This window comes from Saimiri boliviensis, chromosome 1, assembly GCF_048565385.1.
Source record: "Saimiri boliviensis isolate mSaiBol1 chromosome 1, mSaiBol1.pri, whole genome shotgun sequence".
NCBI classification, from domain to species: domain Eukaryota; kingdom Metazoa; phylum Chordata; class Mammalia; order Primates; family Cebidae; genus Saimiri; species Saimiri boliviensis.
In genome coordinates, this window is record NC_133449.1 from 91588374 (window position 1) to 91610479 (window position 22106).

A 22106-nucleotide genomic window follows, 5' to 3' on the forward strand; every position below is an offset into this window, starting at 1 on the left:
TTAGAAACGGCTATGTTTTAAGTTTTCTCCCTTTACTTTTTTTTTGTTTTACCTTTAGTTTATAAACTGCAGGACTTCCTGGGAAAAGTTTAGCTGCTCTTTCAACCCAGTATTTTGCTCTTCCATCAGTAACATCATTTTTACAAAGCAATTCTGCAATCTTCAACACAAGATCTTTTTGTGTTGGGTTTAATTCCACTGAACGCTAATTAACAGAAAAGAAATTGAAGATTAGTAAATAAATTTTATGTATGTATGCGTATACACTCTCATACAAAAGTTAAAAAAATTATCATTGCAACTGTTAAATTCTATTTCTAGAGAAAATATGTTACTTCAAATGTGTTTAAATAAAAATGTCTTGGGATTTTCTGGAAATGAATCAAATAAAAATTACACTTTTATCGTATCAATGCAAAAAACACAAAAGAGCACCATTTCTGACCATGTTGGATTTAAAATTTATAGGTGTTAAATAATTCTAAATCTTTTCCAAGCTATGTCACACAATGGTTCTATGAGACCAATGCTTGTTTTATGATATTCATAAAATATATCTTATTTACTCATATAAACTTCTCTGGCCATCATGTGTTTGGCTATGCAGAGGATATAGAATCATGTAACTTACCCTGTAACATTCAACAGCTTTATCTGTGTTTTCTTCCAATTCATAAAGAAGACCCAGAAATCTGTGAGCTTTGGGATCCCTCTCTTGCACATTAATATATGTACATATGTATCTGTTTTTTAAAAGTAATGAAAAAGTAAATTAAACTTAGAACTGTACTTTTAAATGATAACTAAAGAATACATCTTAAACCAAAGCAACCACTAAACTAGTTTATATTGTTACTCAATGCTACCCCTATTTATGTGGATAATTCAAAAGTATTCATAGAAAAAAAAATGGGTGAATCTTAAAAACTCGTACATAGCATTGACAACATACTCATTTTACCATTAAATGTCATATTTACATTTTTCTCCAGTGTTAACCACACATAAGAAATGAACATATAAATTGCTTTTTCTTCCTGATCACATTTGAATAAAGCACTGAAAGAGTTTTGCAAATAAATTAGAAAAGTGATTAAACATTTTTAAAGTTATTATAATGAAAAATCCTAAAGAGCAACAATTGTCCAAACAACAAAGAGAATATATTTACCCTTTAAGCATGAAAGTAATTTCTAACAGTACTATACCCAGCTAAAATTGAACAGAAGAAAAATTACTAACTACAGTACCAAATACACGCAATTCCCATTTCTCAAATCAAGTAACAACTAAAAATAAGGATATTTACTTATTTAAATATCCTTTAAAAAAAATAAGTAAATATCCTTATTTTTAGTTGTTACTTGATTTGAGAAATAGAAATTGCCTCTAGGATATCCTAGAGGATATTTGCTTATTAATACTTGACAGTATTACCACCAGAGAAATTAGGCCAGACCTAAACTAAGGGAGTAAAGTCTGACGATAACAAGGTATAAGGATTAAGAGTTACAATGCTGCTAGTTACATAATTTATGTACCACCATTTTCCTTTCTTATCAGCATTTCCATCTTCCTTTGGATGCTTTAAAAGCCTGCCTCCCGGCTAAGAGCAATAACTCGTACCTACATTCCCAACACTATAGGTGGCCGAGGCAGGCAGACTGCTAGAGCTGAGGAGTTCCAGACTAGCCTGGGCAACATAGTGAACCCTGTCTCTACCAAAAAATACAAAAATTAGCCAGGCATGGTGGTGCACATATGTATCCCCAGCTACTTGGGGGGCTGAGGTGGGAGGACCTTGAGCCCAGAAGACAGAGGTTGCAGTGAAACAAGATGGAGCCAGCCGCCACACTCCAGCCTGGGCAAGAGAGACAAATACTGCCTCAAAACAAACAAACAAAACAAAAAAGCCTGCCTCCCTCTTAATTTTCTGCTTTAATCCACTCCAAGTCAGGAAATCAGAATCACCAAGCTTCTTAATCCCTAGGATAGAGCCTTAGAGCGTCACATATTGCGTCAATTAAAGATCTTTTATACAAGCTATTTTCCTGCCTTGCAATTACAGTTGAATTTTTTATTCACTGATATTTTCCATCTGATTAAGGTATCAGATACCTAACCAAAAATAAATTAAGATATAGGCATGGTCCTCTTTTACTCTAACGCAAGACAATTTTTAGAAAAAATGTTTTAAGCTAAACAGTTTCTTGCCCTTGGTATAAACAAACAGCATCATGCAGAAAACACTAATTACAGGTTCAATCTCAATGGAATCTAGGCTGGTCCTTAGCATCAGACCAAGTAATAGATCCCCTTATTCCAGAATACACTTAGGAAGAACTACTAAAGAATCTATTTTTACCTATTTCAAAGTAGAAAATGGAGGAAAGGCATTGATTTTAAAAAACAAATACATGTTTAAAGCTTGTACTTACTTTTTAGCAAGATCATATTCTTTAGCTTCATAATACAGTTTTGCAAAATAGAATCCTTTCATTGACTTCTAAAAAAAAAAGTAAAAGTTATTTTACTTTTCATATAGAAATATTTTCCAACATATTTTCAAAAGTAGCAAAAATTTGTCTTAACAAAGTTTATGTAAAAATGTCATTTTGTCCAATTTTTTTTTTTTAAAGACTGAAAAATGGATGTATACACTGAATGCATGACTCCATGTTTTATAATTTCCTATAATGAAACAAAAAATAGGGCTGGGCATGGTGGCTCACACCTATAATCCAAATACTTTGGGAGGCTGAGGTGGATCAATCACCTGAGATTAGGAGTTCAAGACCAGCCTGGCCAACATGGTAAAATCCCATCTCTACAAAAATACAAAAATTAGCTGGGCATGATGGCGGGTGCCTGTAATACCACCTACTTGGGAGGCTGAGGCACGAGAATCACACGAACCTGGGAAGCAGAGGTTGCATTGAGCTGAAACCTGGACGACAGGAGACTCCATCTCCAAAAGAAATAGGCTGGGCACAGTGGTTCACACCTTTAATTCTAGCACTTTGAGACCAAGGTGGGAGGCTCGCTTTGAGGCCAAGGGTTTGACACTAGCCTGTTTAACACAAGATCCTGTTTCCACGGGAAAAAAATAGCCAGGCATGGTGCAGCACGCCTGTGTGATCCTAGCTACTCAGGAAGCCAAGGCAGGAGAATTACTTGAGCCCCAGAGGTTGACAGTGCAGTGGGTTATGATCATGACACTGCACTCCAGTCTGGGTGACAGAGGGAGACCCTGTTTCTAAATAATAAATAAATATATACATACAAAAAATAAATTCAAGAATAGCAAGACAAATAGACAAAAGAAGTTAAGAATTTTCATCAGCCTTGAAAACCTTAGAAACCATCTGGTACCACTCTCACTTAACAAAATAAACCATCTTTCTTTGGGGAGGAAAGATATTCCAGAAATCTCTTCTCCTACCATGTGTAAGCCTCTATGGGAAAGAGTAAGTATTCAGAACCTATTACGGCACTGAGGATTCCCTGGTCCATGTACTGTTCTCTCTACAGATCAGATTAGTATTTTACAGTCAAGGAATCAAAAAGCAGAAATAAATATTGAATTCTTCAAGTAATAAACAAAGTCCACAGCCTGGCTCGTTTACATAAATTCCAAAGTCCAGAATGCTTATACACACCATGACAGGTGGTGTGGCTCACACCTATAATCCTAGCACTTTGGGAGGCTGAGGCAGGTGGATCACTTGAGGCCAAGAGTTAGAGACCAGCCTGGCCAACATGCAGAAACCCCGTTTCTATTAAAAATATAAAAATTAGCTGGACATGGTGGCACACGCCTGTAATCCCCGCTGCTCGGGAGGTTGAGGCACAAGAATCTCTTTGAACCCAGGAGGCAGAGGTTGCAGTAGACCAAGATCGCACCACTGTACTCCAGCCTGGGTGACAGAGTGACTCCATCTCAAAAAAAGAAAACCAAAATGCTGATATAACCAAATTATGTTCCATCCATGTGATAAAGAGTATACAGCTACTCATACATCTTATTTTTGAAATTCCAAGTCCCTAGTGAATGTCCAAAACGATGAACAGTACCAAAGCAGGTTGCCATCAATCGAAACATGCTTCCTGTTTGTGTCCTCCACCCACAAATTTAATGTCTTGTCCATCTTAACTAAGCAATTATCACACACTGTGGCTGTAGCTTTTGCAGTTTGAATTGAAACCAAACTAGCACAAATTTCTTTTTTCTTCTTCACAACTTCATGGACAGAAGATTTGTTCTTACCATAGATCTCAGCAGCCCCAGTATATGATCTTTTTTCTTTCCTAAGTCAAAAACATGCCTTTTCACTTAAAGGAAGCACTCTATGGCTTCTCTCTGGCATATGTGAATTGCCAGCATCACTACTCTTGCTCTTTGGTGCCATTTTAAATAATTATGGGTTACTTGAACACAAACACTGTAACACTACAATAGTTATCTGATAACTGAGATGGCTAGTATGTAATTAGCAGGTGGGGAGCACATACAGCGTGAATATGCTGGACAAAGGGATGATTTATGTCCTGGGTAGGACAGAGCAGGAGGCTGTGAGATTTTATCATGTTATACAGAACTGTTTGCAATTTAAAACTTATGAAACGTTTATTTCTATAATCTTCCATTCAATACTTTTGGACCATGGGTTACTGCAGGTAAGTAAAACCACATAAGGTAATACTGTGGATAGGAAGTAACGTAACAATCAGAAAAGGAAATTAAGAAAGCAATTCCATTTACGATCATATCCAAGGAGGTGAAAGACTTCTATGCTTAAATTACAAAACATTGCTCAAGGCCAGGCTAAAACCTACAATCCCAGCAGTTTGGGAGACCTCAGCAGGTGGATCACTTGAGCCCAGGAGTTTTGAGACCACCCTAGGCAACATGGAAAAACCCTGTGTCTACTAACAATGCAAAATAAATATCCAGGGATGGCAGCATGTGCCTGTAGTCCCAGCTACTCGGGAGACGGAGGCAGGAGTCTGGGAGGTCAGGGATGCAGTAAGCAGTGACAGTACTACTCCACTCAAGCTTGGGTGACAGAGCCAAACGCTATCTAAACAAAAACAAAACTGCTCAAAGAAGTTAAAAGATCTAAATAAATGGAAAGACATCTGTGTTCATAAACAGAAAAACCTAATATTGTCAAGATGTCAATATTCTCCAAAGTGAGCTAAAGATTCAATGCAATCAAAATTCAATGCTATCAAAATTCTAATGGCCACTTTTGCAGAAATAGAAAAACCACTCCTCAGATTCTTATGAGATTGCAAGGTGCCCAAAAGCCAAACATTCTTAAAAAAGAACAAAGTTGGAGGAACTCACACTTCTCAATTTCAAAACTTACCACAAAGCTACGACAATCAAAACAGTGTCATGGGCCGGGCGCGGTGGCTCAAGCCTGTAATCCCAGGACTTTGGGAGGCCGAGGCGGGTGGATCACAAGGTCAAGAGATCGAGACCATCCTGGCCAACATGGTGAAACCCCGCCTCTACTAAAAATACAAAAAATAGCTGGGCATGGTGGCACGTGCCTGTAATCCCAGGTACTCAGGAGGCTGAGGCAGGAGAATTGCCTGAACCCAGGAGGCGGAGGTTGTGGTGAGCCGAGATGGTGCCATTGCACTCCAGCCTGGGTAACAAGAGCGAAACTCCATCTCAAAAAAAAAAAAAAAAAAAAAAAAAAAAACTGTCATACTGGCATAGGATACACACATACAGACCAATAAAACAGAATTGAGAGTTCAGAAATAAATCCATAATCTATGGCCAGTTGATTCTGACAAGGGTGCCAAGTCCATCTGATAAGAAAAAAACAGCCTTTACAAAAATGGTGAAGATACAATGGAATTTCCACATGCAAAAGATTAAGGTTGAACCCTACCACATTTCATATACAAAAATGACCCCAAAATGGACCAACAACTTAAAAAGAGCAAAAAGTATAAAACTCTAAGAAAAACAGGAGTAAATCTTCATGACATGAGATTTAGCAATGTATTCTTAGATATAACACCAAAAGCACAAGAAACAAACAAACAAAAAATAGATAAAATTAACTTAATTAAAATTATTCTGCAAAACCTACCGAATGGGAGAAAATATTCAGAAACCACATATGTGACAAAGGTTTAATATGCAGAATATATTAAGAATTTTTACAATTTAACAAAAAAAAAACCCAATTTAAAAAACCTAAGCCATAAAGGTAGTAAAATACACTAAGAAAAAAATTTTAAATTTAAAATAAAGTAAAATAAAAGCCCAAATCAAAGGACTTGAATAGGCCGGGCATGGTGGCTCATGCCTGTAATCCCAGCACTTGGGGAGGCTGTGGGAGACCAGCCTGGGCAACATGGCAAAACCCAACCTCCACCAAAAAAAAAAAATAATAATAATAATTACCCAGGTGTGGTGGCATGCGCCTATACTACACAGGAGGCTAAGGTGAGAGGGTCGCTTGACCCAGGAGGTCAAGGCTGCACCCTACCCTGAGCAACAGGGCACGACCCTGTCTGATTTAAAAATAAAAAAAAAAGACTTGAATAAACATTTCCGTAAGGACATATACAAATGGCCAATAACCATGAGAATATTCTCAACATCATGAGTCATTAAATAAGCAAAATCGAAACCACACTGAGGTATCGCTTCACACATGTTACAGTGGACACAATCAAAAAGAATAGAAACTAAGTGTTGACAAAGATGTGGAGAAACTGGAACTCTTTATACATTGCTGGTGGGGATGTAAAATAGTGCAGCCACTATAGTAAACAGTTTAGGGGTTCCTCAAAAATCTATAGTGTTTCTTCTACACAATCCACCAATTCTACTCCTAGGTACATAACCAGAGAAACTGAGAGCAGGCACTCAGATACTGTTCACCAGCGTTGACTTCATTACATGCAAGTCAAAAGAAGAAAACAACCCAGGTATCCAATGACACAGGAAGAGGTAAATGAAATGTAGAATATATATACAATAGCCTATTATTGGGCTATAAAAAGGAATGAAATTCTGGCATATGCTACAAAACATACGAGCCCTGAAAACTTAAGTGAAATGAACCAGACAAACGAACAAATACTATGTAATCCTATTAATATGAAATATCCAGAATGGCAGTCATGAGAGACAAAGTAGGCAGGAGGTTTCCAGGGACTGCAGAAAGGAGGGCCTATAGAGTTATTGCTAAATAGCTATAGAATCTCTGTTTAGAGCGATGAAAAAATTTTGCAAACAGACAGTGGTGATGTCTGAATACTATAAATGTAGTTAAAGTCACCAAATTGTACAATTAAAAACGGTTAAAATGGCAAACTGCTATATATTATTTTTCCACAATTTAAAATTAATATAATGCACAAAACTCAATTAATTGTACACTTTAAATGGATTAGTTGTATGGTACATGAATTATATCTCAATGAAGTTGTTTTTGTTGTTGTTGCTTTTCCCAGACAGAGACTTGCTCTGTCACCAGGCTGGAGTGCAGCGGTGCAATCTCAGCTCACAGTAACCTCTGCCTCCCGGGTTCAAAGGATTCCCCTGCCTCAGACTCCGGGCAGCTGGGACTATAAGAAAGCGCCACCAGACCCAGCTAGTTTTTTGTATTTTAGTAGAGACAGGGTTTCACCATGTTGGCCAGGATGGTCTTGATCCCTTGACCTTGTGATCTGCCCGCCTTGGCCTCCCAAAGTGCTGGAATTACCGGCGTGAGCCACCACACCCAGCCAATGAAGTTTTTTTTTTAACTAACTTTATATCAAAAGTGACACTCAGAGATGGGAGTGTAGCTCACACCTGTAATCCCAGCACTTCGGGAGGCCAAGGCAAGAAGATCACTTAAGCCCATGAGTTTGAGACCAGCCTGGGAAACATGTCAAATTCTGTCTCTAAAAACATAGTGACACTCAGAAAACTATTCTAAGTGATCCTGGTATGACAGTATTTTGACTGTCCATCCTAAACAGAATATATTTTAAGAGTAGAGAACTATAAGCAATCTTAAACTTCACTTACTATTCTTAACAAAGACTTGGGAAAATAGGTCAAGATCTGAACTGCAATTAACCACAAATACTTTTTAGAAGCAAGGGAAATAATACATAAGAATTGGGTACACATACAGTCTCCCTTCCCCCTGTTAATTTCACAAACTTCAAAGATATAGGAGAAAGTATGAGACAAAAATAATACACAATAGTCAAGACAGCACAGAAAGGAACAGAGTTTGTCCCACCCACCGACCCCACCCTTTTTTTTTTTTTTTGAGACAGTCTTGCTCTGTTGACAGGCTGGAATGCAGTGGTGCAATCTCCGCTCACTGCAACCTCCACCTCCCAGGTTCAAGGCATTCTCCTGCCTTACCCTCCCAAGTAGCTGGGACTACAGGCACATGCCACCACGCCCAGCTACTTTTTGTATTTTTAGTAGAGATGGGGTTTCACCATGTTGGCCAGGTTAGTCTCCATCTCTTGACCTTGTGATCCACCTTCCTCGGTCTCCCAAAACACTAGGATTACAGGCCTGAGCCACCGCACCCTGTCAGTTCCCCCTTTTTAAAATACAGAAACAGATTCTTAAAAGGTATAACAGCAAAACATAAGAGAGAAATAATTCCATTACCTTCTTTGCTTCCAACTATCTTATTAGACAACCTTAAGATAATTAAACAACTATATAAATTATTCTTATATATGATATTTTACCTCTTACCTGCTATAAGGGAACTGAAGCTCAAGCAGGTAAATGCCTTGTTTAAAGATCTACAGCTAAGAAGGAGCAGAGCCCATGTTATGTAAACAGGACAATACTTGATTCAAGCAGTACTTCTTTCAATGACAGCAGATGTCACTATAACCAAATACCTGAAATTTCTTAAGCTGCTAAATATCAAGAACTGATGTGGGGCTGAAAACAGGAACAGTTAGACCCTAAGAGACGCCACATTATCACTATCTTGCACAGTCAAGTGAATCCCCCTCCCACTAAAATCCTCCCAAAAAGCTGCTATTTTCAACAAATCCATCCATCTTATCAGCTCCAAATCTGTGGAGTCCCAACAAGGGTGAAGGCAGTGATACACAGGACAATAAGGAAAAGTCTAGATACTGAACTATGAGTTCCCCAGTCCCCTTCCCCTAGAACAGGCAACCCCAAACTTTTTACACAGGAGGCCAGTTCACTGTCCCTTAGACCGTTGGAGGGCCATCACATACTGTGCTCTTCTCACTGACCACCAATGAAAGAGGTGCCCCTTCCTGAAGTGCGGCAGGGGGCCGGATAAATGGCCTCAGGGGGCCGGGCCGTAGTTTGGGGATGCCTGCCCTAGAACATAAAGGTAAGGAAATCTTTCAAAAAAACAGAACAAACAAAAGAATAGGAGAATAAGAGAAAAATTAGAGAACCAAATGAGAAACTCCATCTTTAGGTAAATATCAGGGAAAAAAAAAAAAAAAGAAAGAAAGGGTCAAAGAAATAATACAAGAAATGTTACAGAACTGAAAGCAATGAGTTTCCCAATTGACAGGACACTTCCAGAAAACCTTTTTTTTTTTTTTTTTGAGACAGAGTGTCGCTCTTGTTACCCAGGCTGGAGTGCAATGGCACGATCTCGGCTCACCGCAACCTCCGCCTCCTGGGTTCAAGCAATTCTCCTGCCTCAGCCTCCCGAGTAGCTGGGATTACAGGCACGCGCCACCATGCCCAGCGAGTTTTTTGTATTTTTAGTAGAGACGGGGTTTCACCATGTTGACCAGGATGGTCTCGATCTCTTGACCTCGTGATCCACCCGCCTCGGCCTCCCAAAGTGCTGGGATTACAGGCTTGAGCCACCGCGCCCGGCCAGAAAACCTTTAAGTTATCAAGAAAAAGAATGTCATCAGACTTCTAACAACAGAACTTCTAGAAAATGGAACAATGCTCTCAAAATTGAGAAAAAAATTATTTCAAACTCAGAATTTGATAATCAAACTATCAATCAAACTAAAGATGTTTTGCAGGCATACCATTATTTTCCAAGACCAGCCTGGCCAACATAGTGAAACCGTTTCTACTAAAAATACAAAAAATTAGCCGGGTATGGTAGCAGGCACCTGTAATTCCAGCTACTCGGGAGGGTGAGGCAAGAAAATCGCCTGAGGCAGAGGCTGCAGTGAGCCAAGACTGTGCCGCTGCACTCCAGCCTGGGCCACAGAGTAAGACTGTCTCAAAATATACATACATAAATGAATGAATGGATGAATGTTTTAAGCTGAAATTGATGGCATTCTATGACCAGTCTGACCACATTTGAGGGTTTAAATTGCTGAGTTTAAGTAAACAAGTAGTAACAACATAAGCAAACCAAAAAATAAAGCAATTATTCAGTCCAGGAAAAACAAAACTGCACAATAAGGGCAATTCAAATACAAAAATATTTACCTTATGATATTTACATAAATGTTAAATATTCAATTTAACGAAAACTGCAATAACAGTACTGAAAGAATGAGGGGCGAATCAAAGTGTCTAAGGACAGCTTTGGAAGAGCACAGTAAAAAGCCAGTAGAGACTGTCTAAAATGGGAGACTGGGAATTAAAAATAACAAAAGTATGTATGTGTGTTGCTCAGAAGTATGGAGTATGGATGTTAAGGGCAGAAAAAACTGCTAACAGCTGTCAAAGGTGCCTGCCTGTAGACCCAGGTACTCAGGAAGCAGAAGTAGGAGGATCACTAAGCCCAAAAATTAAATAAATAAATAAATAAGAGCTGTCCAGCCTCTGGGGAGTAGGAATCGGCTGCAGAATGAAAAGCTAACCTGACAGAACCTAGAAAAACTAAACAGAAACCATCTGGAGAAAGAAAAACTAGAGAAAGAAGTTTTGTTTTTTTTTTCCCCAGACAAGTCTCACTCTGTCACACAGGCTGAAGTTGAAGTGCTGTGGCACATTTCCACTCACTGCAACTTCCACCTCCAGGGTTCAAGCAATCCTCCTGTCTCAGCCTCCCGAGTAGCTGGGACTGCAGGCGCATGTCACTACCGCCCAGCTAATTTTTGTATTTTTAGTAGAGATGGGATTTCACCACATTGGTCAGGCTGGTCTCAAACTCTGGACCTCAGGTGATCTACCCACCTCAGCCTCCCAAAGTGCTCAGATTACAGGCGAAAGTATTTTTAACAAGGGCAAAAGCACATGTGAGGAAGTAGAAAAATGGCAAAACAAAGAGGAGATGAAATGAAAGCACAATGGAAGACTAGAAAGATATGATATACAGACACATCAACACTTCAGAACTCAGACATCCTAGAAAGCATAGTCAGTTCATAGATAGCCAGCCTCTGCCAGACTGGGGGAGAATACTAACCTCTTTATATTCTTCACAGCCACCGCCTCTTCCCACTCCATTCTTTACCTTCTATCCAAAGCACCCTGTTTCATCATTTCACTCAAACCTAACTTTATGGAATAGCTTCACATGTTGAAAAGTTACCAGCTAATCCATATTCCACTGAAACCCCCAGGTTCTAATGTGAATAAATTCAATTTGTTTGGGAAAAAAATACACTTTAAGTGTAAGAGAGAGCGGGTCATAATAACTAATTCTCAAAATTCTATCACCACTCCACTTTAATGGAAAAGTTAATGTTGTTGAAAGAACACTCTAACTTCTGTCTAAACCAGTGGTTTTTAATCTTTTGGAAGCCAAAGTCCTCACTAAGAATCTCAGAAAGGTTCTAAGCTTGCTTTTTTATTTTTTAAGCTTGCATTAAAAAAAAAAAAAAAATCAAGAGTGGGCAGTGCTTCACACCTGTAAATCCCAGCACTTTGGGGCCAAGGAAGAAGGATCAGTTGAGCCCAGGAGTTGGGGACAAGCCTGGCCAACATGGCAAGACCCTGTCTCTACATTAAACAAAAAAGTTAGGCCAGGCGCAGTGGCTCACACCTGTAATCCCAGCGTTTTGCGAGGCCGAGGCAGGCAGATCACAAGATCAGGAGTTCAAGACCAGCCTGACCAACACGATGAAACCCCATCTCTACTAAAAATAACAAAAATCAGTTGGGCATGGTGGTGTGCACCTGTAATCCCAGCTACTCAGGAAGCAGAGGCTGGAGAACTGCTTGAAATCAGGAAGTGGAGGTTGCAGTGAGTGGAGATCACGCCACTGCACTCCAGCCTGGGCAACAGAGCAAGACTCCATCTCAAAAAAAAAAAAAAAGAAAAAATTTAGCTGGGCATGGTTGCACACGCCTGTAGCTGACATGCCTGTAGTCTCAACTACCCGGGAGGCTAATGCGGGAGGATAGACTGAGCCCGGGAGGTCAATCCTGCAGTGAGTCATGATCCCACCACAGCACTCCAGCCTCGGAGACAAAAAGAGACCTTGCCTCAAAATTATTATCATTATTATTATTATTATTAATGCCCTGTGCAGTGGCTCACACCTGTAATCCCATCACTTTGGGAGGTGGAAGCAGGGGAATCACGTGAGCCCAGGAGTTCAAGAACAGCCTGGGCAACATGGTGAAACCCAGTCTCTACCAAAAATGCAAAAAATAAATAGCGGGTATCGTGAGTGCACCTGTGGTACCAACTACTCAGGAGACTGAGGTGGAAGGATGGCTTGAGTTCGGGAGGCGGGCACTGCAGTAAGCCGAGATGGCGCCACTGCATCCTGCATCCAGCAAATGATAGAGTGAGACCTTGTCTCAAAAAAAAACCATAAAAATTAAAGTTTTTAATTTCAGGAGTTACAGGTACCCTCAATAAGGTCTGTTTCAGACTCTTATCACCACGTCCACATTTATGACTATGCTAGCAGTTTGAAATTACAATGTACAAGTAGGTATCTATTCCTTTTCAATGGAGGAATAGACTGTAACTTACTTCAGTGTTCCCAAGACCCATTGCCAAAATTCTGCTGCACTACCTATTTGACCCTGAACAAGTATCTTTAATCTCCACAGTTCTCAATATCGACAGGGTTCAAGTATCTTTAATCTCCACAGGTCTCAATATCCACAGGGTTGCTGGAAGTGCAAAATAAGATAATCTATGCTTAGTTATGATAAAAAACACAACTGTGCTACTATTATAATCCTAGTTACCCAGGACTTTCCGTTTGTTTGTTTAACGGAGTCTCCCTCTGTCTCCCAGGCTGGAGTGCAGTGGCGCGATATCGGCTTACTGCGATCTCCGTCTGGATTCTCTTGCCTCAGCCTCCCCAGTAGCTGGGACTACAGGCGTGCGCCGCTACGCCTGACTAATTTCATTTTTAGTAGAGACAGGGTTTCACCACGTTAGCCAGGCTGGTCCCAAACTCATGACCTCAGGCAATCTGCCCGTAGGCCTCCCAAAGTACTGGGATTACAGGCCTGAGCCACCGGACCCGCCCGTCAGCCATCCTTTTTTTAAAAAAACTTCCTTACAGTTCCTTATTCTCATAGGCCCTTGCACAGAAGAGACTTGGAATAAGTACCCTTTCATTTATTTACTTTTTGAGATGGAGTTTCCTTCTTGCGCCCAGGCCAGAGTGCAAAGGCGAGATCTCAGCTACTGCAACCCCCACCTCCCGGGTTCAAGAGATTCTGCTGCCTCAGCCTCCTAACTGGGATTACAAGCGTGCACCGCTACACCCGGCTAATTATGTATTTTTAGTGCAGACGGGGTTTCACCACATCAGCCAGTCTGGTCTCGAACTCCTGACCTTAGGTGATCTGCCTGCCTCGGCCTCCCAAAGTGGTGGGATTACAGGTGTGAGCCACCACGCCCTGCCAATATCCTTTCAACATCAACAATAAAAACGGTGACTTGCAGCTAACATTTTAGTGCTATGTGTCCAGCACAGCCCTAAATGTTTACAACGGATCATCCGATCAAATTCTATCAATGTTGCAACTCCATCTATGGATGAAAAGTGTAACCTGTCCCAAATACCCAACTTATAAACGACAGCGCTGTGGTTATTCATCAAGCCAAAGCAAACTGACTCAAGATTCTGTGCACATCCACCTTTAATAGCTTCTTCCGTCACTCTTCACATCCAAATACTAAAGTCTTACTGAATCCAAAAGATAGCACATTACTTACCTTTAAAAAGGAAAAATACCTGAGAACATTTGTGGAAAAGGTTAAAAATTCTAAGGCATACCAACGATTTGCAAGAAATTTATATATATATATATATATATATATATATTTTTTTTTTTTTTTTAAATAAAAAACAAAAGCAGCTACCGAAGTGTTCTAGGGGCAGGGGTAAGTATGAGGAGTGGAGCTGGACCCTTATAAAGGGACAGCGACAAACACCTCAGCCTTAAAGCAAGGGGACTTCCCGTATCATCTGCGCCGTCGAGCTGTGGCAAATGTCCGCGCTGAGATGCCTACGCTGTCACCCGTCACAATCGACAAAGCTCAGCCCGGAGCTGCGTCAGTCCTCACTGGGTTCCACCAGGCCAAGGAGGTACGACCTCTGCCGCAGCATGTAAAGTAAACGCCCAGGAGATGGAAAGAACCCCACCGGACACAGCACCCGAGACTTTGGCGCCCAGGCCCCAGAGAACTAGGCCGCACGAGTCCTACGCGGCGCGCGACCGGTCAGAAAGCCCGGGCCAGGGTGGGCCCACGAGCGAGGATCGTCCTGAACAGGCCGAGCAAAAGAGGAAGCGCCGGCCCGCAGCGGCCCCGCCAGGACTCCTCCGCACTCGCCAGCGCCACGCCGCCCACGGGGCCGCGCTAACCGGCCAGCGCCTCAAGACAGCGCGCCAGGGAGCAGCGCCCGTCGGGAGCCATGACGGCCGAGCCGCTCGAGGCCGCAGCCGGGCCAGGTGGAGACAGTAGATCTCTTCCAGACCCACTCACCTCTCGAGGCGACGGGGCAGAGCCCTGGACCGAGGCGATGTACCGCTCCACGTCGGCCTTGCTGCGCCTCATCGCGCCGCCAACCTGGCTCCCGAGGCGCGGGAGACTACCACTCAGCTCTGCAGCGGTCGCCACTTCCAAGAGCAAAGTGCCTTCAAGCCAGTGACGCAGCGCCGTCGCCGACCGAGGACCATTCTGACGCACTTGCGTACTGCGTCACACTGTGCGCCACGTTGGCAACGTCGGCGCTCGCGCCGCATACAGCGGGGCTCCTGGAAACTTCCTGGTCTCGGAGCCGGGTCTTGGCAAGCCGGGCCGCCAGCGTCCACCTCGTGAAGCGTAGTAGGTTTCCAACAGATAAGTTTGCGTGCTGAGCTGTTAAGCCTTTTGGCTGCTTGTTCTAAATTATAAATGCTCTATGCTTTGGAAGAAAAAAGCACTCAGGCCAATTTTGTGAGCTTGTAAAGTGGAACAACGTTTCTGGAGGCGACTGCTTAAATACGTTGCGTTGGACATGTGTGTGAATACGAAGCATGCATTTTTAAATATCTTTTAAAAGAAATGATAAGGCCCGGCGCGGTGGCTCAAGCCTGTAATCCCAGCACTTTGGGAAGCCGAGGCGGGTGGATCACGAGGTCAAGAAATCGAGACCATCCTGGTCAACATGGTGAAACCCTGTCTCTACTAAAAATACAGAAAATTAGCTGGGCATGGTGGCGCGTGCCTGTAATCCCAGCTACTCAGGAGGCTGAGGCAGGAGAATTGCCTGAACCCAGGAGGCGGAGGTTGCGGTGAGCCGAGATCGCGCCATTGCACTCCAGCCTGGGCAACAAGAGCGAAACTCCGTCTCAAAAAAAAAAAAAAAAAAAGAAATGATAAATTCAAAAGTGCATATATGAAAAAGTAGGCCACAAATACTAAGTTTTGAACAATTACAGTTTTTTAAACTCATCCGTTGGCGGAGGATTGGTTCTGGAACCACCTGCTTATACCAAAATCCAGGCATTCCTCCGGGCGCTGTGGCTCAAGGCTGTAAGCCCAGCACTTTGGAAGGCCTAGGCGAGCGGATCACCTGAGGTCAGGAGTTCGCGACCAGCCTAGCCAATATGGCGAAGCACCCTCTCTACTAAAAATAAAAAATAAAAAAAAATAGCCGGGTGTGGTGGCGGGCGCTTGCAATCCCGTTACTCGGGAGGCTGAGGCAGGAGGGTCGCTTGAACCCGAAAGGCAGAGGTTGCAGTGAGCCGAGATCACGCCATTGCACTCCGGCCTGGGCAATAAGAACGAAACTCCGTCTCAAAAGATAAAAAATACAAAAAATTACCTGGGTGTAGTGGCGGGCGCCTGTAATCCCAGCTACACGGGAGGCTGAGGCAGGAGAATCGCCTGAACCTAGGAGGCGGAGGTTGCACTGAGCTGAGATCGCGCCACTGCACTCCAGCCTGGGCGAGAGTCAGACTTCATCTAAAAACAAAACGAAAATCCGCGCATTCTCAAATCCCGCACTCGGTCCTGCAGAATTCTTAAGAGGAAAAGTCGGTCCTCTCTAAATGTGGGCCCCTCGAATACTGTATTTTAAGTCGGCTTATAAGTGGACCTAGGCAGTTCAAACCATGCTATTCAAGAGTCAACTGTGTATATAGCCATTTGCCCGGCACAGCGGCTCAAGCCTGTAGCCCCAACACTTTGGGAGGCTCGAGGCCAAGAGTTCCAGTTTACAATTAACTATGATAGCGACGCTGCACTCCATCCTGGGCACCAGAGTTTGACCCTTGTATCAAAAAAAAAATTAAAATTAAAAAAAAGAAAAGGAATAGCCCACCAAATCTATATATATTTCACTAGCAGAGTAACAGGAGATACCAAAATTTAACGGTAATAATGTAAAGATGTTGAGCCATCAGTAGTTAACAAATCTTCAAAAATGTCTTGTTTTGGGAATTTGGATGTTAAAATCTTACTTTTAAAACAAGACTTGGCCTGGCACGGTGGCTCACGCCTGTAATCCCAGCACTTTGGGAGGCCGAGGAGGGCGGATCCCAAGGTCAAGATCGAGACCATCCTGGCCAGCATGGTAAAATCCCGTCTCTACTAAATAAACAAAAATTAGGGGGGACGTAGTGGCGCGCGCCTGTGGTCCCAGCTACTCTGGAAGCTGAAGTAGGGGAATCGCTTGGACTCGGGTGGCAGTGATTGCAGTGAGCTGAGATCACCCCACTGCACTGCAGCCTGGTAATAGAGCAAGACTTTTTTTTTTTTTTTTTTTTTTTTTTTTTTTTTTTTGAGACAAAGACTTAACAAAACATTTTTAATAGTGAGAACCTTTTAGATTTTAAAAGCATTTGTGTAAACAGTACGGCCTTAATTACATGGGCAAATATAAAATACATTGACATTTTTAACTGGAAATTTGGGCAGTTTTGGTTGTGGATAATATTCTATCATTTCTTTCTATATTTTCTAAATTTTATATAATGAACAAATATTACCTTTCTAAAAAAGAAAAAAGCATTTTGTTTTGTTTTATTTCAACCATATTGGATGTGAATAAAAGAAAATAAAAAGATAATTCTGAGCTTACCCGTGTATGTGACCCACATTAACAGAAATGACATGTAAAGAAAAACAAGTTTGGAGTGGCAAATCCTATTTTAGGTAGTTGATTTCTTTCACTTGATGTGCCATTTTTATATCCATGTGGAGATAGCCTAGTAAGAAGATGAAATGGTAGGACAAAGATCCTGATGGAAGCGAGAAGTCGTAGCACCGTTCTGAGGCCCAGCTACTCCAAAGGCAGAGGAAAAAATCCCTTTAGCCCAGGAGTTGCACACTGCAATGAGTTATGTTCATGCCTTTGCATTCCCACCTGTAGAAAAGAATGAGATTCTTGTCTCTAAAACAAAAAGAGGGCCAGGTGCAGTGGCTCATGCCTGTAATCCTAGCACTTTAGGAGGCCCAGTTGGGCAGATTACTTGAGGCCAGGAGTTCAGGATCAGCCTGGCCAACATGGTGAAACCCCATCTCTACTAAAAATGCAAAAGTTAGCTGGGCGTGGTGGCGCACAGCTGTAATCCCAGCTTCTTGGGTGACTGAAGCACCAGAATTGCTTGCACCTAGGAGGTAGAGGTTGCAGTGAGCTGAGATCATGCCAGTGCACTCCAGTGTGGGCAACAGAGCAGACTCTGTCTCAAAAAATTATAATATTTAATTAATTATGTTTTAAAAGGAGAGAGAAGAGCCTGATGGACTTACAAGTCATAAACCTCAGGTGATAGGTGTAACTACGAGTTTGCCTTGAAAAATGTATTGCTAACAATAGCCATAGCTAACAAGTACTTGCTGTTTTCCAAAGCTCTTTTTTTTTTTTTCAGCACTTCACTTGTATTAACTAACTTCATTCTCCCACAACTTTGTAGAGGTACTGTTATTCTCAGTTTTACAGATTAGGTACCAAAAGACAGCTAGCCACCGGGGCTCATGCCTATAATCTCAACACTTTGGAAGGCCGAGGTGGGAGGATTGCTTGAGCCCAGTAGTTCAAGACCAGCTGGGCAACATAGCAACACCCGTCCTTACAAAAAAAAAAAAAAAATTTAAATTAGCCAGGCACGGTGATGCATGCCAGTAATCCCAGCTATTTGGGAGACAAACAGAATCTCTTGAGGCCAGGTGTTGAAGACCACAGTGAGCTATGATCAGTCCACTGCTCTCCTGCTTAGATGACAAAGACCCTGCCTCAAAAAAAAAGGAAAACAAGAGAATGAGCACTGAAGCAACTTGCCCAAACACACTCACCTAGTAAAAGTGGTATTAATCCATTTACGTTGAATATATTGAAAAGGTGTGCCCAAAGAGAAAAATCTTCCTTTTTTTTTTTTTTTTTTTAAGGTGGATTTTTTTTTTTTTTTTTTTTTTGTGGCCCAGGCTGGACTGCAGCGGCACAATCTCCTCTCACTGCAACCTCTGCCTCCCAGGTTCAAACAATTCTTGTGCCTCAGCCTCCTGAGTAGCTGGGATTACAGGTACATGCCACCACACCCAGCTAATTTTTATATTTTTAGTAGAGACAAGGTTTCACCATGTTGGACAGGCTGGTCTTGAACTCCTGGCCTCAAGTGATCTGTCTGCCTCAGCCTCCCAAAGTGCTGGGATACAGGCGTGAACTCCCATGTCCAGCATCCAAAGAGAGAACCTTCTTGAGGAACTCAAAGACTGCTCTTTTGGACAAGCATTTGTAGGGATTTTCACATTTTTCTTCATTTTACACTACATTTTTTTGTTTGTTAAGTAGTGTAACATTTTCACCAAGGCACTGACAATTTCATTTGCATTAGTGTCCAATATCATATTCCTACCATGTTGTAAATACAGTTCATTTGTCCAGCTTAATTGAGGTATAATTCACAAATAAAAGTTGTATATATTTACTAGGTACAACATGATGTTTTGCTATGCAAGCATACCTTATTTTATTGCACTACACTTTATTGTACTTCACAGATACTATGTTTTTTATAAATTGAAAGTTTGTGGCCACCCTGTGTCAAGCAAATCTTTCGGTATCATTTTTCTTTTCTTTTTTTTTTTTTTTTGAGACAGAGTTTCGCTCTTGTTACCCAGGCTGGAGTGCAATGGCGCGATCTCGGCTCACCGCAACCTCCGCCTCCCGGGTTCAGGCAATTCTCCTGCCTCAACCTCCTGAGTAGCTGGGATTACAGGCACGCACCACCATGCCCAGCTAATTTTTTGTACTTTTAGTAGAGATGGGGTTTCACCATGTTAACCAGGATGGTCTCGATCTCTCGACCTCGTGATCCACCCGCTTCGGCCTCCCAAAGTGCTGGGATTACAGACTTGAGCCACCGCGCCCGGCCTCATTTTTTTTTTTTTGAGACAGAGTCTTACTCTGTCACCCAGGCTAGAGTACTGTGGCACGATCTCAGCTCACTGCAACCTCCTATAGCAGGCGAGGTCTCACTAATGCAGACCTCCATAACAACTGTTTCAGTAATGACTGTGGTTAAATATTAAAAGCCAGTGCCCTTATACAAAGGCTGGGATGTAACAAAAGCCCATCAAGACTTTTGCTGAGGTCTTTCCAAGGCACAATCTTGGCTCACTGCAACCTTTGCTCCAGGGTTCAAGCAATTCTCCTGCCTCAGCCTCCTGAGTAGCTGGAATTACAGGTGGGCACCACCATGCCCAGCTAATTTTTGTATTTTTAGAAGAGACAGGGTTTCACCATGTTGGCCAGGCTGGTCTCATGTCTCCTGATGTCATGATCCGCCTGCCTCAGCCTCCCAAAGTGCTGGGATTATAGACGTGAGCCACCATGCCCAGCCTACAACAAAGGAATTCTTAATATGACCCATTTAGGATTAAACCAGTTTTATTGTGGGTCTGAAGCAACTCCCAGGCCTCCACAGCCAAGTTTACTGGGGGTCTGAAAGAACTCCCCAAACCTCTGTGATTTAATGGGAGTAAGAGAAGAGTAATCACCCTGGCACCTAGACCCGTTAGATTAAGTAAATTTACTGAGGCTCCAGAGGAAGGTCTTTCAGGACTCAGATCTTAGTTATAGATTAAAAGAAGTTAATCACTTACATCTTTAGATGAATGCACACTTACATGTAGATATATAACTTAAAAGGTATATAAGATCTGGAAAACTTTGTAATTTTGAGTTGGTCTGGGAATAATTTCCAGGCCTTCTCCCTGTAACCAGTTGCAGAAATAAAAACTCTCTTCCTCACCAGTTCATCTGCATCTCATTATTGGGCCATGAGAAATAGCAGCCCAACCCTTAGTTTGGTCTGGGAACACTCTGTCTCACAGGTTCAAGCAATTCTCCTGCCTCAGCCTCCCTAGTAGCTGGGATTACAGGTGTGTGCCACCACATTCAGCTAAATTTTTTGGTATTTTTAGTAGAGATGGGGTTTTACCATGTTAGCCAGGCTGGTCTCAAAATCCTGACCTCAAATGAGGCTGAAGTGCAGTGGCCCGATCTCTGCTCACTGCAACCTCTGCTTCCCAGGTTCAAACAATTCCCCTGCCTCAGCCTCCCCATTAGCTGGGACTACAGGCACCCGTTTCCAGGCCCGGTTAACTTTGTGTGTGTTAGTAGAGACGGGTTTTCACCGTGTTGCCCAGGCTGATCACGAACTCCTGAGCTCAGGCAATCCCCCAACCTCAGCCTCTTAAAGTGCTAGTATTATAGGCTTGCTTGAGCCCAAGAGTTCGAAGTTGCAGTGATGTATAATCGTGCCACTGCATTCCAGCCTGGGTGATAGAGAGATAATGTCTCAAAATAAAAAATAAAAAATAAATAAATAAAAAGAAATAAAAGATGAAAATGTTCAGGAGATATACTGCACAACAACACAACGCTACTGCATGGCATACTTAAAAATGGTTACATTGGTAAATTTTTTATATCACTTAAATTTTTTAAAAATTATTTTTAAAAAGTAAAGAAAATCAACAAATGCACAAGTTGGTGTTTTGAAAAGATTTTTTAAATTGATAAACTTTTTTTTTGAGATTGACCAAGAAAAAAGAAAGACTCGAATTGTTAAAATCAGGGATGAAAGAAGGGGTATAAAAACTGACTTACAAGGACATCTTCTTTCTCCACTTTTATTCAACATTGTACTGGATGTTCCAGCCAGGGCAATTAGGCAAGAAAAGCAAATAAAAGGCATCAAAACAGGAATAGAAGAAATAAAACTATCTCTATTCTAGATGACATGATCTTATATATAGAAAACCCTAATGAACCCTCAAAAAACCACCTAAACTACCAGAGATAATAAATGTTCAAAGAGGTTGTACAAGGTCAGTTTAAAAAAAAATGAGTTGTCTACTTATACACTAGTATTCAAAATATTAGTGTATAATTTTGAACAATTCAAAATGAAATTAAGTAAACAATTCCACTTATAATATCAATGAAAAGAATAAAATAAGTATGAATAAATTTAATCAAAAAGTGCAAGACTTGTAGACTGGAAACTACACAACAGTGTTGAAATAAAGAAGAGCTAAATAAATGGAAAGACATCCTATGTTCATTAATTGGATGAAAGCATATGTCTACACAAAAACTTGTATACAGGCTCCTGGTGGCTCATGGCTATAATCCCAGCACTTTGGGAGGCTGCGACAGGAGGATCACTTGAGTCCAGGACTTTGAGACCAGCCTGGGCAACACAGCGAGACCTCCCATCTCTATAA

The 22106-nt window shown here is 41.7% G+C and overlaps 1 protein-coding gene across 4 annotated transcripts in view; it reads right to left on the reverse strand.

Moving 5' to 3' along the window:
• LOC101042943 (E3 SUMO-protein ligase RanBP2) overlaps positions 1–15039 on the reverse strand; it is a 63603-nt gene extending 48564 nt beyond the window's left edge. For 2 of the 4 annotated variants that reach the window (XM_074400309.1, XM_074400306.1), the window contains exons 1-4: positions 14874–15039; positions 2439–2503; positions 632–743; positions 53–205 (exon numbers count right to left, since the gene is read on the reverse strand). In XM_074400309.1, the coding sequence (XP_074256410.1) occupies positions 53–205; positions 632–743; positions 2439–2503; positions 14874–14945 (402 nt within the window). In that variant the 5' untranslated portion in view covers positions 14946–15039. Of the gene's footprint in view, positions 1–52; positions 206–631; positions 744–2438; positions 2507–14873 lie in introns of all 4 variants that reach the window. The other 2 variants (XM_003922763.4, XM_074400303.1) reach the window with 1 other exon arrangement.
• Between the last annotated feature and the right edge of the window lie 7067 nt (positions 15040–22106).